General features: G+C 36.8%; 1 protein-coding gene across 14 annotated transcripts in view; it reads left to right on the top strand.

Moving 5' to 3' along the window:
* LOC110465917 (unconventional myosin-XVI-like) overlaps nt 1-19,800 on the top strand; it is a 167,427-nt gene that overhangs the window by 14,656 nt on the left and 132,971 nt on the right. For all 14 annotated transcript variants that reach the window (XM_021522082.1, XM_021522088.1, XM_021522089.1 and 11 more), the window contains exons 9-26: nt 339-549; nt 2,478-2,588; nt 3,126-3,191; nt 3,845-4,066; nt 4,714-4,828; nt 5,217-5,364; nt 6,062-6,170; nt 6,675-6,792; nt 7,171-7,242; nt 9,191-9,326; nt 10,220-10,292; nt 11,928-12,077; nt 13,189-13,282; nt 14,022-14,174; nt 16,872-17,029; nt 17,375-17,440; nt 17,941-18,146; nt 19,587-19,701. In XM_021522082.1, the coding sequence (XP_021377757.1) occupies nt 339-549; nt 2,478-2,588; nt 3,126-3,191; nt 3,845-4,066; nt 4,714-4,828; nt 5,217-5,364; nt 6,062-6,170; nt 6,675-6,792; nt 7,171-7,242; nt 9,191-9,326; nt 10,220-10,292; nt 11,928-12,077; nt 13,189-13,282; nt 14,022-14,174; nt 16,872-17,029; nt 17,375-17,440; nt 17,941-18,146; nt 19,587-19,701 (2,323 nt within the window). The remainder of the gene's footprint in view (nt 1-338; nt 550-2,477; nt 2,589-3,125; nt 3,192-3,844; nt 4,067-4,713; nt 4,829-5,216; nt 5,365-6,061; nt 6,171-6,674; nt 6,793-7,170; nt 7,243-9,190; nt 9,327-10,219; nt 10,293-11,927; nt 12,078-13,188; nt 13,283-14,021; nt 14,175-16,871; nt 17,030-17,374; nt 17,441-17,940; nt 18,147-19,586; nt 19,702-19,800) is intronic.

Here is a 19,800-nt window from a genome sequence, read left to right as displayed (position 1 = left end):
TCGCGGGGTGGTCGTGGGATGGTCGCGGGGTGGTCGGGGGGTGCAGTGGATAACGTACTCGCCTTTCACCAATGCGGCCGGGGTTCGAACCCCTGACCGGACGTGAAAAGGTATGGGGTAGCATGCGCAAACCCATTGGTTTTCTCCGGGTACTCCTGCTTCCACCCACATTAAGATCCCTTGCGCGCTACCATCCAGGCCAACAAGAGTGATTGATATAAGTTGTAATAACTTGTCTAGATCACCGACAATCTACGTTCCAGATCCACCTGTTTTTCTGTCATTATGTGTGAAGATATTACGTCAAACCAAAAAGAAATCTTTTCTAACTATTGCAGCAAAACCAAGCACACCACCCTGGCTAGGGAGGACGGACTCTCAGAGGCCCGCACACGATTGGAGTTCCTTGAAGGGGGGATTGGCTCCAAACCTGCAGCAAAACAGGGAGGCTCTGGCAGTAAGCCAGATACCAAGTCCTTCAATGAGGAGGAGGATGTCTACGAGGAAATCTACATCACAAAGATCTGGCGAGGATCGGACAACAAACTGGTGGGTATTCAGAAGCAGTTAACTCATCACATAGAAATTGGATTAAAAACCTTAATACAAATATATTAATGATATCCTGCACTGCCTATGGAGGCACCGAATCTCAACATTCCACTGTTTCCACTTCAAAACTAGAATTTTGTGGCATCTTTTTCAGCTGAATTTTGTGCATTTCACCAAGATATAGTATTGCCAATGTTCCCAATGAATTTTAGATATGGGCTTAGGGTATATTTGATACGTTTTCAATATTCTGTACCCCTAGGTACCTAGTTAAACATGGCAATTGTTGAAAACTGGGGATACAACCAACTGTTTTGGGGGTGAAAACCCCTCGTTTGGGGGTTTCCGGGAATACTGGGAATACTGATTGCATATGACTTAGATAAAATCAAATTCTTAGGAATGCTTGTTGAGTTTTCTAATGCAATTTGACTGATAGCTGCTATATTTATAAACATTAGCTGCCTGCAATAAGTGGGGGGTAGAACGAACAAGCCTGGCCATGGTGTATGACCTGTCCCACAGGGATGGTTCCTAGAAAAACACTTGCGCATCTCGTAACAATTACAACATATTAGTATTATATATATCGTTATCTGCTCAATACAGATATAATGAATGTTGCATAGCCCTTTCCATATTGATGTCAAGATATCAAATATCATAATAGATCCTTTAGGATTAAAGCCAAAAATGAATAAATCTGAATTACAATAAAGATAATAAAATCAGGCTATAGATAGTGTGTAAGGGGGATTAAGTATAAAGATATAGTTTGGTGGTCCTGTCACAGCTGGTGTGCGTGTCCTAGTTTTGTTATCACAAAAATATGTGATGTAATTATAAAAGCGCCGCTGAACACTAGAAGACAACCTGTATTAATAGATATTCCTGAATAGCAATAAAACAAAAACATTTATTTAAAAAAGGACAATAGCATATACTGTACAGTTGTTTTATTTCGGGGGACTAAAATTTCGCGGTTGTACCGATAAGAACTAGTTCTTGGGGATTAATTTCGTATCACGCATGCAGGTACTTTTGTATTTGGGTTATGGGATTTATTTTACAAAAGTTTCATCAAAATAACGTAAAATATGACATTAAACTGGTGTTTTATCTCCATGATTTGGCATTAAAATGGTAAACATGTCTTTTATAACGTGCATGGTATCAATATTCACTAGGTGTTGAATTTCACACTTTCTTTAGTGACTTTATAAAGGCTTTATTTATAATACGGCACACAAATCATTAGTGGAAACCAGAACTTTTAATATCATTATATAACCTACTGCATATGCATGCTATGAAAATAGTCCAAGAATTGTATCACAATTAAGGAAAAGAATTTCTCCTATATGCACGATAGGTTTCCCAATGAGTTGGTAAACATTTTTGGTTACCCACTAGTGGGTAACACCCTGGACCTGATTTCATTGGTCAATCTTTGAATGATGATGTCACGTAACAATGCTTTGTGACATCATCTTCTATTGTTACGTCATGATCCATAGCAGTGGTTTTCCCCATCGGAAACAATGTTTTGTCCCAGGAAAACATGTGTTTTTTGAGATAAAATATGAATAACTGCAGTAATCTTTTAAATGTTGTTCAGAAAGCTTAGTGACCTTTGGCCTCTTGTTTTGTTTAACCTAAACAACTGTTTTGTAATATTTCATCAAATTTACTTGCAGTGGATAACACACTCGCCTTTCACCAAGGCGACCGGGTTCAATTCCCTGATTAGACGTGTGGGTTTATATATATAATTACCCCCAGGTACTCTGGTTTCTTCCCACATAACACCCACACACCCACCTTTTAACATCCAACATAAGCGATTGTTGATATAAGTTTAAATAAGTTGTTTCATAATTATTCTAAGAAATAATAAAGTAACATTCTTTTGTTTTCTTTCATAGGGGATTTTACCAGAAGTGACCAAAACAGATAATTTAACAGAACTAGCAGAAATTACTGAAAGTATAGTTTTGAAGGAAATACAGCAGAGATTTTCCAAAAGCCAAATCTATGTAAGTTTTATGAGTGTTGTTATATAACTGAAGTTGTTTCATTATTTATAAGGTTAACTCTTTAGAAGTCTTGTTTGATCACATGCTGAAAATACTATGAATTGTGATTTAGATATCATTTATATGTAATGAGTGATATTACCCATTGTCACAAGGAATAATGCATGTCATCAGGAATAAGTTGTGAAAGCAAAAAATGTACCATGAAGGAATTTCAGATTTTAAACTTTCTTTATATTGCATAGGAGAATCAATGTTCTGTTTTTAATTTCAACTTCATTTGTTGTAAATAAATCAGGCACATTTGTATATATACCACAGTCATATAGTGCATGATAATTTTTGGTTTCCTTTAAGATCTCATTAAATTTAGGTATTAAGAAGTTTATGTTTTCATTTAAGATCTCATTAAATTTAGGTATTAAGTAGTTTTTGTTTTTCTTTAAGATCTAATTAAATTTAGGTATTAAGTAGTTTATGTTTTCATTTAAGATCTCATTAAATTTAGGTATTAAATAGTTTATGTTTTCATTTCAGACATTCATAGGTGACGTGCTAATTGCAGTAAACCCATTCCAGGAGATGTCCTGTTACTCCAAGTCTGTGAGTAATCAGGATACAGTAGCGGATCCAGAGACCTACCTGGGGGGGTTTCCAAATTTCCTGGGGGGGTTTCCAGGTGGGGCAAAATTGAGGAAAATAGTGAAAATACATGATTTTTAAAGAAACTTCTCAGGCTGGGGGGGTTTCCTGAAGCCCAAAAAAACCTCTGGATCCACCACTGGGATATATTCAAAGGCGGACAACAGGAAAATTTGAAAATGATGCAATATATTTCCAAATGGGATTTTTGAAAAATCAACCCCAAATTACTTTTACTTACATTTTGCAAGTAAAAGAAAGCATGACCTCTTTTGATAACTGTCAAAGAATTGTAAAATCCTAATTTTGTCAGAATGAAAAAAAAAATGTATGTAATTAATTTGATAGCCACCGTTACCCAGCAGTTATTTATGGAGTTATGTCCCTTTATTCAATTGCTGAAACAGTGTCCACTTGATGTCTCGAGTAAATACTTTGACTTACATTTTGAAATCCTGTTTAAGTCTAGTAACTCCAAGTATGTTAAAAGGAAGTTATATTTTCAAAATTCTGATAACATAATACATCTACTCCAGACAATAGCTGTTAGAGCTGCTTTCTCAAAATCTTAACTTGAAATAAAAGTAAAAAGGATTTGTTAATTTCTTTATTAGATTTCTGCAAAATATCACAAAGAACGGGAGCAGTTACCGCCCCATGTGTATGCAGTGGCAGAGAGGGCGCACCAGTGCCTGATGCGAGACCGGGCGGCCCAGTGTTGTGTGATCAGTGGAGAGAGCGGAGCTGGAAAGACAGAAACATGTAAATTCCTGGTGCAGCATCTGTCACGCATCGCTGGTAGTGATGAGAGCAGTCTCAACAGTAAAATCAACCAGGTGAGTCCAGCGTTATAGCGAGCTGATCAGCAGAATGGACGAGTAATAGACAAGATGACCACATTGACCAGCTTTGAGGTGTAACATGGTTTTTGAGCCCTGGGCCAGTATTCATGAACCCGTTCTCATGCTCAAGCATGGATTGTGTGCTCAAGCCTAATTTCTTTTTCTGGTTATAAATTAATTAAAAAGATGCTTTGGAAAACGTTTGAAGAGACTTAAAGCTGAATACTGATTTCAATTTTTACTGTTGACTTTTTGGTCGTTTAACATGGTTTAAGCACGTTACAAGAAATTTGGTTTGAGCACAGAATCCATGCTTTACCATGAGAATGGTTTCATGAAAATGGGCCCTGGTGTGTTAATTAGTATGTGAAATTTTGATGAAGAGATCGTATATCTTGCCTCAGAATTGTATATACTTTGTAGAGGAAATGGACTTGTCAAGTCACAGCGATTAACAGCATTTGAACCCCAGTGTCAGTGAGCTGCTAGGTGCCTAACAGGTATTTGAATTCCACAGTCAAAGGCATCTTGTGTGGGGCCACTAAGCTGGACCTTAATACGTTTGTATGTGAAATAAAACAAATGAAATAGCATTTTCAAACATTTGTCCGTTGTAAAAATGATTGTGTGTTGTGTTGTAGGGAAACGCTGTCCTAGAAGCCTTCGGGAACGCTAAAACAGTCATCAATTCTAACTCCAGTAGATATGCCAAGTACATAGAGCTGCACTTCAACGACCTTGGCAAGATCATGGGAGGTCAGTCATTGGTTCTTACCAGAACAACTTGTGATATTTGTACACCGATGTAAAATGTGCATATTTTGTGCTGATGCTGGAAAAATTTATGTGACTGTTTTATAGAAAAACGTTACTGGAAAATCCATTGATAACACGTGTGCTTGTAAGTGTTCTGAGTCGAAATGATAATTACGATAGTTTTGTAAGCTTATAAAAAGAGCTTCTTGTACAAGTATCACATAGCTGGTATTTTTTTTAAATATTCTTTTGTCCGTCCAAAATCATTCATGAACCTCAGGTCTCTTTAATCTGAATTGATGTTTAGCAGAAGTATTTGATAAATTGTAAATGCGATACTGATAAGTGCAATTGAAATTTCAGTAATTGTATTTTTTTCCATTTGTAGCAAAACTGACGGAATATCTTTTGGAGAAATCCCGAGTGGTGTTCCAGAACGAAGGCGAATGCAACTACCACATATTCTATTGGATGTTTTCGGGTCTCACACCTGAGGAGTCCCATTTCCTCAAACTCCAATCAATCACTGCTCACAGGTAAACTGATAATTAATTGTTACTTGCACAAGAACGATGACTTAAGTACTGTATTTGACCACAAATCAGCCCCCACCCCTAGTGGAAAATGTTTGAACAAAAGTAGGGAGGGGGCTTTATTGCAGGCGCCCACCCTGTTCTCAGGACATTAACCAAAGCGGACAGGGGGCTTATTTGCCAATGGGGACATATTTGCAGTCAAATACGGTATAAGGCCAGGAAGTCTTAAGAATATTAAGTCTGCTGAAGGCAAAATTTGTTCTGTCCCTCGTGATGCTAATATGACTGTTTTATCAGTGATTGAACAGCATTTTTAATGTTCATGGATTCCAGTATGAACATAAACTGTTACATATTTTATAACATAATTCCTCATGAAACATTGAACAAATATTACTGTGAAATCACTAATTATCTTGGGATTTTTAATTTCGTTAATTCTGTATGTTACTCTGCAACAGGCAGCCTTAGCTCGTTCAATTGTCAATTATCTTGAACTAGTTGAAGTTGGGCAGTATCTCATAGACATATCATTTCTACAGTAGATATACAAATAAACCAAACTGAAGAACGGTAAAATATGTACAGTATGTCGTTCCGACATATATTTAGTACTGAATCATTATGATAGAGATTGATAACATTTTATCTCTTATAAAGGAAGGAAAATTTGATAAAATGATTGACCTGTTTGTAGATACATGCGTCACAAAGGAATCGACCCCGATTCCCTTGTCAACTCTGAGAACCGGGAGAAATTTCTGGAGCTGAAAGAATGTCTCAAGTTCATTGGATTTACTCAAGACGTATGTAAATGTGACCTGTTTTACCTCTTATCCATGGTGGGATAAAATGACTACAGGGCCTGATCCTGAACATTAGTTTTAAAGTTTTTGATGCACAAATTATATGAGTAAAGTCTTAAAATTCGTATCTGTCTAAATTGCATAAGTGTGCAAATCACACATGTTAGAACAGAAATTATTTTGCTTTTACTGAATATAGAATCTTGTCCCATCCTAATTTCTGAACAATTTATACCAAGAGGGGAGGAAAACTCTGATTCTTTTGGATGTAGATTCAGTGTTACTAAAAATAGAATTGTCTTGACCATTACTTTGAAGGGAAAACTTACAATTATAAATAAAAACCACAAACAATTTACAAGCTCACCCCTGTCCTAGTAAAACATAATTCATCTATCAAGAATAAAAGTTGATCAGAGGTTTTCTAGGGAAATAGACTGCCCTGGTAACTCTTTCCTTTTATCCATACTCCATAACCTCTGACCTCTGACCTCTAACCTCCAGGACATGGAGAATATCTTGCTGATGTTGTCGACCGTCCTTCACCTTGGTGACATTACATTTACGACGGGAGGCATGAACGACATGGCCGTCATCACTAACTCTGGACAGGTCCAGCTGGGTGAGGCAAACATCACTTAAACATCTCTCAAATATTATAGCAAAGTTTTACTTGTCATAACTTGACAAAGGGACCAGTTGGTCTAGCAACGTTGCAAAACGTTTAATATGTACATTGTTTGTGTAGAAAGTAAAACTTTGAAATCACATATTTCCAAACTGATGAATACTATTGAAGATCTTTAGATATTAATTAAGTTTTATTTTTAAAAGTTAAAGAGGAAAAGAGAGATCCAACACTCCTAAAATGTGTTAGTGTTCACAGGGGAGTCGATAAATACATCTCTGTGTGAGAGTTACCCATGCATCCGGTGCTGAAGAGAGTTTGTAGAAGATATTATATAGGTATAACCTAACCATAAGGTGTTCATATTTCCAGTGTCTGAGTTGCTGAAGGTCTCTGCCGAGGAGCTTGGGTCATCGTTTGTATGTGACTACACTGTAACTAGGGGTAAGACTAAAACTCAATCAATATTTCAACGGATCTCACTTTCTTGTATTGAAAAGTTATGGCATGTATGGTTTTGACCTGTTGTGTAATGTGCATGACCTTACCGACCTTTTCACTTCTGACTTTTATATATGTCACCCTGGAAAAATACTGGCCGCTTCCTACCGACTTCACTATGGAGAATTTCTCTTTAGCTCATTCGGTAGAGCGTAAGACTCTTTGACCTTTGTATGATGTACATGACCTCCTGACCTCTGCATGTAATGTGTATGACTTCCCTGACCTTTATATAATTTACATTGTCTCCCTGCATGATATTACATGTGTATACCTGTGCCTGTGTGATATTTCATGTGTATACCTGTGCCTGCGTGATATTACATGTGTATACCTGTGCCTGTGTGATATTATATGTGTGTACCTGTGCCTGCGTGATATTACATGTGTATACCTATGCCTGTGTGATATTACATGTGTATACCTGTGCCTGCGTGATATTACATGTGTATACCTGTGCCTGTGTGATAATACATGTGTATACCTGTGCCTGCGTGTTATTACATGTGTATACCTGTGCCTGTGAGATCTTACATGTGTATACCTGTGCCTGTGAGATCTTACATGTGTATACCTGTGCCTGTGAGATCTTACATGTGTATACCTGTGCCTGCGTGATAATACATGTGTATACCTGTGCCTGCGTGTTATTACATGTGTATACCTGTGCCTGCGTGATAATACATGTGTATACCTGTGCCTGCGTGATATTACATGTGTATACCTATGCCTGGGTGATATTACATGTGTATACCTGTGCCTGCATGTTATTACATGTGTATACCTGTGCCTGCGTGATATTACATGTGTATACCTGTGCCTGCGTGATATTACATGTGTATCCCTGTGCCTGTGTGATAATACATGTTTATACCTGTGCCCGCGTGATATTACATGTTTATACCTGTGCCTGTGTTATATTACATGTGTATACCTGTGCCTGTGTGATATTACATGTGTATACCTGTGCCTGTGTGATAATACATGTTTATACCTGTGCCTGCGTGATATTACATGTTTATACCTGTGCCTGTGTGATATTACATGTGTATACCTGTGCCTGGGTGATATTACATGTGTATACCTGTGCCTGCGTGATATTACATGTGTATACCTGTGCCTGCGCGATATTACATGTGTATACCTGTGCCTGTGTGATAATACATGTTTATACCTGTGGCTGCGTGATATTACATGTTTATACCTGTGCCTGCGTGATATTACATGTTTATACCTATGCCTGTGTGATATTACATGTGTATCCCTGTGCCTGCGTGATATTACATGTGTATACCTGCGCCTGTGTGATATTACATGTGTATACCTGTGCCTGCGTGATACTACATGTGTATACCTGTGCCTGTGTGATATTACATGTGTATACCTATGCCTGTGTGATAATACATATTTATACCTGTGCCTGCGTGATATTACATGTTTATACCTATGCCTGTGTGATATTACATGTGTATACCTGTGCCTGCGTGATATTACATGTGTATACCTGTGCCTGTGTGATATTACATGTGTATACCTGTGCCTGCGTGATATTACATGTGTATACCTGTGCCTGTGTGATATTACATGTGTATACCTGTGCCTGCATGATATTACATGTGTATACCTGTGCCTGCGTGATATTACATGTGTATACCTGTGCCTGTGTGATATTACATGTGTATACCTGTGCCTGCATGATATTACATGTGTATACCTGTGCCTGCGTGATATTACATGTGTATACCTGTGCCTGTGTGATATTACATGTGTATACCTGTGCCTGCATGATATTACATGTGTATACCTGTGCCTGCATGATATTACATGTGTATACCTGTGCCTGTGTGATATTACATGTGTATACCTGTGCCTGCATTCTGCGTGTTTGTAGGAGAACAGATTCGGAAGGAGCGCACTCTTCAACAGGCCAGAGACTGTCGCGACGCTCTGGCAAAAGCTATTTATAGCCGAATGTTTAGTTGGATTGTCAATGGTATCAATCAGATGATTCAATCCATTGTTCCAAGGTAAAAGTAATATCTTAAAGCTGACAGTGCTAGTTAAAAAGCTTTCAATCGAGATTAAAAAATATATATATTTCTGGTTTTGAGATCTTCCCCATCTCTTTAGACCGGGATTAAAACACTGGAATTTTTTATGCACCTGTAATATTTAGTCGTTACTGATTATGATATATTTATATACAATTATGATATATTTATAGACAATTATAATATGTTTTAGGATATATTTGTAGACAATTAGGATATATTTATATACCAATTAGGATATATTTATAGACAATTATGATGATATATCTATATACAATTATGATATATTCATAGACAATTAGGATATATTTATATACAATTATGATATATTTATATACAATTATGATGATATATTTATATACAATTATGATATATTTATATACAATTATTATATATTCATATATAATTAGGATATATTTATCTATAATTAGGATATATTTATAGACAATTATGAAATATTTATAAAAAATTATGATATCTTCATATATAATTATGAAATATTTATCGACAATTATGATATATTTAGATACAATTATGATATATTTATATACAATTATGATATATTTTTTATATAATTATGATATATTTATTTACAATTATGATATATTTATATATAATTATGATATTTTTGTATGCAATTATGATATATTTATAAAAAATTATGATATCTTCATATATAATTATGAAATATTTATAGACAATTATGATCTATTAATATAACATTATGATATATTCATATATAATTAGGATATATTTATAGACAATTAGGATATATTTATATACCAATTAGGATATATTTATAGACAATTATGATATATTTATAGACAATTATGATATATTTATAGACATTTATGATATATTTCTTGCAGAGAGGATCCACTACTTGTTGGGATTTTGGACATTTTCGGATTTGAAAATTTTGCCAAGAACAGTTTTGAACAGGTATGTACTGTATGAACTTATAGTTTATTGTCTGAAGTGAGTCTGTATCTTTGTACCTGCAGATGTAGTCCCCCTGTTAGTCACGTTTCAATACCTGCTAGGGGGACACCTCCAGAGTCACGTACACATTCTTTACACTCACTTTTATGCATTTGAGATCGCTCAAATGGGTACTGTATCTGGTGGACTACTCCACCTCTTTTGTCTGTACAAGAGTGAGTCTTTGTACCTGCAGACGTAGCCCCCTGTTAGTCACGTATTGCCTTAAATACCTGCGAGTGGGGTTACCTCCTGAGCCATGTACTTACATTCACGCTTGCTGATATTCACACGCCTAGTGGTATCGCTCGCTCGGCCACATGTCTTTTTCTCTCTTACACAGCAGGGTCGCCTGCCTTGTGTCGAGATCGCTCGATGAGTTAGTATTAATATGTATTTTGTATGTAAAGTACTTTGTTTGTTTTAGGTCATATTATGTTGAGTAGTTTAAATTACTTATGAGCAGCCCCCAAGAATGCCAAAATAATAATCTTAATTTTTTTATAACTGAACAAGTCACTAGTTTCGAACCTTAATTAAATTTTCTTGAACTATAATTACTTTTGTTTTGTTGTGTATAAATAGTTTATTATGAATACACAACATATATTATATATATATTTATCACAAGACAGCTGTGTCAATACACAGAAGTCATGTTTTTGGCATGCAAACTCAAGTAAGAACATTGTGCTGTCAGATATGTGAGTATGGTAATGAAGACAAGTAGACGTGAAGTCAAAGTGGTCATGTTAAAGATTTACCATTGCTCAGAGAAAATATATTTTTCATTAATATTCATATATTAAGGATCTTAAATGAGTTTTCATTTCATATGGGATTTTATGAAACCAGTCTTAGGAGTTTTAATTTTTGCGAGCCTTGACGAGCAAAAATTAAAACTTTGAGGCGAGTTTCATAAAAGCTCATATGAAATGAAAACAAATTTGAGATACTTTTTATCACATAACTCAGAAAACTTACATTTTGACAGGTTTTAAAGCCAAAATGTAGAGGGCTTGATCAAACGGAGACAGCCATTTTGTTACGCCATTCACAATTTATGTCGTCACGTCATTGTCAATATTATGATGTCAAAATCGATCTCTGACTGGCACAGCCAATGAAAAACGCTCCAGGGTATATAACACTAGTGACATATGTAAAAAATATTACACGGGCGAATTCACTGGAAAACAGGCCGATTATGTGATAAAAGTAAACAAAACATAATAAACCACTCGGCAGATTTGCATAAACCAAGTTTAAAAGTTCATGGATTTATGCAAAGTACACACAGATGTTTTTTGTATATACTGTTTAACCCCAGAAATAATCATGGTAAATCTTTGCCATGTGATAAAACCTGGATCCTTGATATAGGGAATTACTGGCTTGATGAATAAAATAAAGGGAAAAACTTTGGGTTGGGACCTAGTTAGAAAGAAAAGTATGGTTTTCAGATTTCTGGATTATCATTGTTTGATTGTATGCTATTTTTCAGCCATTCAAAAAATAAAACTTCTACCACAGTTTAAAGGACATTTGTTCATGGCTGTGTACTTAATAATCTTGATAATTTATTATCTTTTCTAGGTGTGTATAAATTTGGCCAATGAACAGATGCAGAATTACACCAATGAGCACATCTTTTACAAGGAGCAACAGGACTGTCTGCAAGAAGGCGTCCCATTGGTGGATTTTGATTACAAGAATAACCAATCAGTCCTGGACACCTTCTTTGAGGTTTGTACAACTTAGATATGCTTCTGTTTGCTTATTTTCTAATCATGGTGACTCAAACTGCCAATATTCTGGACTTAAAAGCTTTACAGATCTAGGTGACAATAGCTACTGGTAAACCTGACTTGGTAAAGCTAGGTAACTTTCCCTGATGATAGACTTCACTTATTAATCTAGATGACTCTAACTGATGGACTTGACTTGTAAGGGACTCACAGGTATTGTTACTTATTAATGCCCCTTATCAGATATACAGTGCCTTATAGTAATCATTATGTCCATCTATATGTCTATTTGTCTGTCCAAACTTTTGTGTCATTGTTACTAAAATTAGATAATGGGGAAGGTAATGGAGGAGGGTACAGAAGGTAATGGAGGAGGGTACGGAAGGTAATGGAGGAGGGTACGGAAGGTAATGGGGGAGGGTACAGAAGGTAATGGAGGAGGGTACGGAAGGTAATGGTAATGGAGGAGGGTACGGAAGGTAATGGCGGAGTGTACGGAAAGTAATGGTAATGGAGGAGGGTTCGGAAGGTAATGGAGGAGGGTACGGGAGGTAATGGTAATGGAGGAGGGTATGGAAGGTAATGGAGGAGGGTACGGAAGGTAATGGAGGAGGGTACGGCCCTTATTTGGGAATCAAAAACTCTTTTGGGTAAAAGTTGACATGTACTGTAGATGTGTAATATGAATTTTGAAAAGTTTTTAAGGTCAAGGTCAAGAATAATGTTACTAAAAATAGATCATTGGGGGGTGGTACAGTTCTCATTAGGGAATCCAGAAGACGAATCTTTTTGAAATTTAAAATGGTTATACACTGTGATATGTAGTTTCGGACCTCTGTTGCTACATATAGACCAAAGGGAGGGGGGTATTGTCAAGCACATGGCCCAGCCCTTGCTGACCTGTCAGTGTTCTAGTTGTTGTAATGTTTTTGTGTTCCTCTGACAGTTGATTTTACTTCCCACAAAAATGACACAAAAGTTCACTGATTGTGCCACATAAATGATTCTCTTGTATTGATTGCAATCAGCAAATGGAATAACAAATTTTGTAGTCATTTTCCTGTATTTGTTTACTGTTTTGCATTGTTCTGGTATTTTTCTGTTTAAAGAGACACACTGGGATCTTGGCAATTCTGGATGAGGAGAGTTCCTTCCCCAAGGCAACAGACCGTTCCCTAGCAACCAAGCTTCATCAGGGTCCAGGTGGGTAGTTATAGGACCTTACCATTATTTAGTTATGTTAAAAGAATTGTGTTATAACTCTAAAAATCATATCACATGAAAAGTATTATCATTTAATATTACATCAGTATTGCTTACCAGGTAAGCATACAAATATTTTCATGTGTTTATGTTCAATTTTGTCCATCATTTTTCCTTTAAAAAACTACTAGTCCTGAATGGCTTGGTGAATTTTGACTTCATTTGTCCTGGAGCATCATAGGACAAAGGGGACTAAATTTTGCATAACAGAGGGTGTGCCTCCCCCACTTGGGACCCAGTAGGAAAAAATTACCTTAATCTTTAAAATTCTTCTGCTTCAGTACGATTGGAGGGTTTTTAACCAAGTTTCGTCCCGAGCTTTCTTGGGCAAGGGGGACTCAAATTTTTTGTAAACAGAAAGTGTGCCCACACCCCCCACCCTTCGTGGGGGGCAGAGGGGCAGGGCCCATTGTAATAAATGTTTAAAATCCTTTATCCTTCAGTAGGCACAGGCGGGTAGTATAAGTCTGCACTTCTGGCGACAGGTCCAGTTGCACACATTTTGAAATCTGCTAATGATACAGACTATTTCGAAAGGATTTAATTATTTAGTCAATTCCATTTGAAATTGTTTACATGAGTGAATTTTCATCATTATAAAACAACATGATCTGATATCAAAGTAAGCTATGAATTAATTATTTAATTGGATCTGCATGTTGCTGACTTTTTCTTTCAGGAAAAAAGTATCGAGATGTGTACAAGTCACCTAAAGATATGGGAGCGGTATTCACGGTCGTCCATTACGCTGGTGCTGTGGTCTACAGCCTGCTGGGCTTCCTGGACAAGAACCGGGACACTCTACCCAACGCCGTCACTTACACATTGAAAAGTATCTAAGTACTGTATACCGGCACCAAACGCCGTCACATACACATTGAAAAGAATCTAATTACTATATACCGGTACAAAACGCCGTCACTTACATATTGAAAAGTATCTAATTACTACATACTGGTACCAAACGCTGTCACTTCTTTAAACCTTGAAAAGTATCTAGTTACGGTATACCGGTACCAATCGCCGTCACTTACACGTTGAAAAGTATCTAAGTACTGTATCCCGGTACCAAACGCCGGCACTTACACATTGAAGAGTATCTAGTTACTGTATGCCGGTACCAAACGCCGGCACTTACACATTGAATAGTATCTAATTACTAGATACCGGTACCAAACACCGTCACTTACACATTGAAGAGTATCTAATTACTATATACCGGAACCAAACGCCGTCACTTGCACATTGAAAAGTATTTAATTACTATATACCGGTACAAAACGCTGTCACTTATATACGCATTGATAAGTAGCTAAGTACTGTGTACCGGTACCCAACGCCGTCACTTCCACATTGAAAAGTATCTAAGTACTGTATCCCGGTACCAAACGCCGGCACTTACACATTGAAAGGTATCTAGTTACTATATACCGGTCCCAAACGCCGTCACTCACACATTGAAAAGTAACTAATTACTATATACCTGTACCAAACGCCGTCACTCACACATTGAAAAGTATCTAATTAATATATACCGGTACCAAACACCGTCACTTACACATTGAAAGGTATCTAGTTACTATATACCGGTCCCAAACGCCGTCACTTGCACATTGAAAAGTATCTAATTACTGTATACCGGTACCAACCGCCGTCACTTACACGTTGAAAAGTATCTAATTAATATATACCGGTACCAATCGCCGTCACTTACACGTTGAAAAGTATCTAAGTACTGTATACCGGGACCAAACGCCGTCCCTTACACATTGAAAAGAATCTAGTTACTGTATTCCGGCACCAAACGCTGTCACTTCTTTAAACCTTGAAAAGTATCTAGTTACGGTATACCGGTACCAATCGCCGTCACTTACACACTGAAAAGTATCTAGTTACGGTATACCGGTACCAATCGCCGTCACTTACACGTTGAAAAGTATCTAATCACTATATACCGGTACCAATCGCCGTCACTTACACACTGAAAAGTATCTAGTTACGGTATACCGGTACCAACCGCCGTCACTTACACATTAACAAGAATCTAATTACTATATACCGGTACAAAACGCTGTCACTTATGTACACATTGAAAAGTATCTAGTTACTGTATACCGGTACCAAACACCGTCACTTACACATTGAAAAGTATCTAATTACTATATACTGGTACCAAACGCTGTCACTTATTTACACATTGAAAAGTATCTAGTTACTATATACTGGTGTAAAAGATGTGGATTCATTAGGTTGCCTTACAAGAGTCAGCTGAAGGGAATTTCTCTTTAGCTCAACGGTAGAGCATCGGGCTGGAGAGCCAAGGGTCGCAGGTTCGAGCCCCTGCGACGGCAATATCTTTATCACTATTTCTCCTCCTACTACACTGGGAGTGTTCGCTGCAGCTTAACTTTCGCCTTTTTCACTGAGGGCGAAATAATAATAACAGCAAATATTGTTATACAGCATACCATATATAGTAATTAATGTGAAGGGCGAAATTAACACTGGGTGAAGAGGGATTTTCCCAATGAAGGGCAAATATTCAATGACTTTACAAAACTTTCCCGGTAAACGGTATTAACACAACTGATTGCTAGGGATGAATGGCTGCAGTTTGATCTAGGCCTGGAAATAGTTTTATGAATACTTCATATGACATTAATGTACCTTTTATCAGAAATTAATTTGAAATAATTAGATTATATTTAAAGAAACCTTTCTGGTACATTTCAGACTAACACATTCATTCTTATGTATTTATATGATGGGGATGTTCTCCCACCCTTCACACGTGTGTCTCCTGTTTTAGCCGGGAAAGATCAGCTTGTCACCATCTAGGGGGAGATAGCCTCGTGCCGATTAGCACGTGTTCAATTGTGACGTCATTAAAATGCGTAATCAGTAATTGTGACGTCATCAAAAGTGAATGACGATATGCATACCCCACATGTGTTTTTGTTTACAAACATGGCAGACTACTGTCGGTGGAGCTGTGACTGAAATAATAGGATGGGAGAAAAATAATCATCCCCTACCTTGAGGGTGTAACGGAGAAATCTCCAACCCTCGGGGTGATTTTTTTGTTTGTCTAACCCTCGGCAGAGTCTCGGGTTAGACCACCAAAAACATCCCCCCTCCGGTTGGAGATTTCTGTCACACCCTCATGGTAGGGGAAGATTCTATTTATCAACATGAAAGTTCATGACTTGAAATCCACGATGAAGCTTGTCCCTCGTTGACTCATATTGAATAAGTATCTTTCTCCATAGGTTGTGTGAATTTTAGGAAATTAATTGCACTTAAATGTCCCATTCAAATGCGCCAAAAGTGGTAAGCATCTTTAGGACACCTTTCTAATCCATTGGCAGTTGTGAACACCAAATTTAAATCCAATATTGCTATTTAAAAGACCTAAACATATAATGAAAATGTATACATTTGGTCTGAATAGTTAAGCATCAAAAATATAACCAAGCCTTATATAAAAGTTTTTTCAACTAGAGTTGTTTCCCTTGAACCTACTTTGCAGCAAGTGAGAGCCTGCTCATCAAGGACCTGTTTCAGTCCCGTGTCACCAGGACGGGGTCCCTGGCACCCAGTGCCCGGCAACAGAGGTCACGCAGGGTTACAACAAACAAGTCTCCGTTTGAATTCTTCAAGAAAATGAAAGGAGGGAAAACTGACAAGGTAATTATACAATATTCCAAATCTGATAATGTGAAATCTGTCTCTGCTCAATCAGTTTAGTCGCTTGTGAGGAGTTACTGTGCTAGTAATCGGGACAAAGGACAATCTCACTTTGAAAAAACAATATCATACACAGCAGTATATAATTTTGATCAAATATTTCTGCACGGTACATTCACTATTTCAATGACTCAATCCAACAGATCAGAGAAAAGAAGAATCCAACAGGTGAGATCATTTAAGGGCGTGATCTTACACAGAACTGATAAAGATGGTAAGATGGTGGGCACCAAGATCTCTCCGGTATATATCTTATGTTATTATATGTTTGTTGATATTTTATAGAAACCCAAAGGTGCAATGATGTCTGTTGAGAGAAAGGGACCGGCTACCATGGCGTACCACTTCAAGGTCAGTTCACTAAAGAATAACGGAGTTTAAAAAAAAATAAAAAAATATGTACAACATTTGATATAGCTCCCTATCTAGCTAACATAAGCCACTCTAATTATTTTTTTAGTCAGAAATGTCTTTAGAATGACCTCTGACATGACCCTTGATTGTATATGGTTAGATAGTTCACATAGCATCAATAAATGGGAGCAATGTGAGGATAAATTAGATTGCCTAAATGCTGAACATTAAGCAAGGAATATAACAGCTACCATTTTTAATAACAACAAAAAATATCATTATAGAGTATTTTCAGAATGAGATATCACTTTATAGATAATTGTGATCATGAAATAAAAAGTATCGTTGTTACGGAAAGATTATAGCAATGTGTCAAATATTTGTGATTAACAATCTTACCAGACGTTGATATCTTCTCCAACAGTCTTAGTATAGCTAAAATACTACCAGATACCCTAGAAGTATACCCTACACAACTCTCTGTCTCTCTCGTTTAGAATTCTCTGAATGATCTGATGGCCAAGATCCATTCAGCCAAACCTCAAATCATCCGGTGTATACGTCCTAACACTACCAAGACGGCCATGTTGTTCGTCCCAGAGTACGCCCTTGCCCAGCTGCGCTATACCGGAATCGCTGAGACAATCAAAATTAAAAAGTTTGGTTATTCCATGAGAATCAAGTTCCATGACTTCTTACTGAGGTATGTAGCTACATAGGATACTATTAATGTAGAATTTTAATTATTCCTTAAAATTATTTTCTTTCTAGTTCAATATTTCTTTTAAAAAAAATCAGTGAAAATTACTTGAATTGAAGTATCTTTCCAAAATCTCTTCTTTTGTATTTTGATAATACATTTCTCCAACTTCCTTTCTTTTTATTTTACATAAAGTACAAAGTGATATGATATAAAACATGCTCACAATGAACATGCGTACATATATTATTGCTTAATGAGGACATACTGTGAAAAAAAAGGACTGGAAAATAAGCCATTGACTTACTATCTAAATGATTTCGAAAAATAAGATTGCCTTACAAATAGACCGACTTTGAAAATAAGCATAAGTTCCTTACGGAAAAATAAATAAGACGCTGTTTATTATCAAGATTTAAGGTTATGTATATATGTGTAGCATTCAGCTGGAAAACCATTAAATTTGCTATTTATTTCATTTAAGTAAAACGACAAAAATGTTGCTGTGTGTAAACCTGCAGGAACTAGTAGCGTAACATTTGACGTCGGGTAAATCTAAAGAAGTCATTCTTGGCTGTGCACCGTTTGGAATGGGTGACTCATCACAGTTTCTGTCGTTAGCTGCTACCTTACCATGGGAAATTTTGCATCATCAAAATTTCGTATTTTGTTTTGCTGAAAATTGTTTAATTGTTGCGTCAATTTTTGGCATTTGACGATCCTGTGTGCTAAATTTCAGTGCGTTCCAAAGCTTATGGTTATTAAGTGGCTTTATCGGTGCTTTGGTAGTTATGCTGCTAAATGAGACATTGATCATAATTATGTATTATTTGGTAAGATTTCCAAAAAGTAAACTGCTATCAATTGCGTAATTATGTAAATACCTTGTAAATACCTAAGTGGATGTAGCAAGTGTACCAGAACAGCTGCTTATTCTTCCGTTGCTTCATCTGAACTTGAAACAGAAAAGTCTATGCAGTGAATAGAAAGTACTGTACTGTTTGGATTTCACTTAAAGTGATATCTTCAATGTAGCATTTAAATTAGTGGTGTCGAGAAAAGAAGTAGAGAAATATTGTAAGTCGATAAAATTGTCAGTGGCTTACCTTAGTATAATGCCATTCACTTCATTTGCCACCTTGTTTACCGCCAACTTATGTTTTTCTCTTTAAAAATTCCTTTGTATATTTCCCTCAATTTATTGCCAAACCCCTTTAAGACACAGAAATGTCTTTTGACATATGGTGGCAGTATAACAAGGTTTTACTGTATTTCAGTTTCATGACTTGATCTATCAAAGTAGTACAGAAATATTGTATGATGATAAATTGTCAGCGGCGTACATTATATTTGTATCAGGATGTCAGACATTTGACACTTACTACGTTTGTGTTGTGTGATAATGGTATTAAAGGTTGAGATGATTATGTATGATTACAACAGGTACCACACCCTGGCAGTCTGTCTGCTGGAACAACACAGCATGATACCAGACCTGGACAAATGTAAGCATATCTTACAGTGGTGTCAACTGTCAGAGGCCAAGGACAAGTACAAGGTAGGGAGTGTGGAATGGGGGAGTGTGTTGTTTGGGTGGGTGGGGATGGGGGAGTGTGTTGTGTGGGTGGGGATAGGGATGGGGAAATGTGTTGTGTGG

This window comes from Mizuhopecten yessoensis, unplaced genomic scaffold, assembly GCF_002113885.1.
Source record: "Mizuhopecten yessoensis strain PY_sf001 unplaced genomic scaffold, ASM211388v2 scaffold11105, whole genome shotgun sequence".
Taxonomy (NCBI): Eukaryota; Metazoa; Mollusca; class Bivalvia; order Pectinida; family Pectinidae; genus Mizuhopecten; species Mizuhopecten yessoensis.
This window is presented reverse-complemented; position numbering and strand designations above follow the sequence as displayed.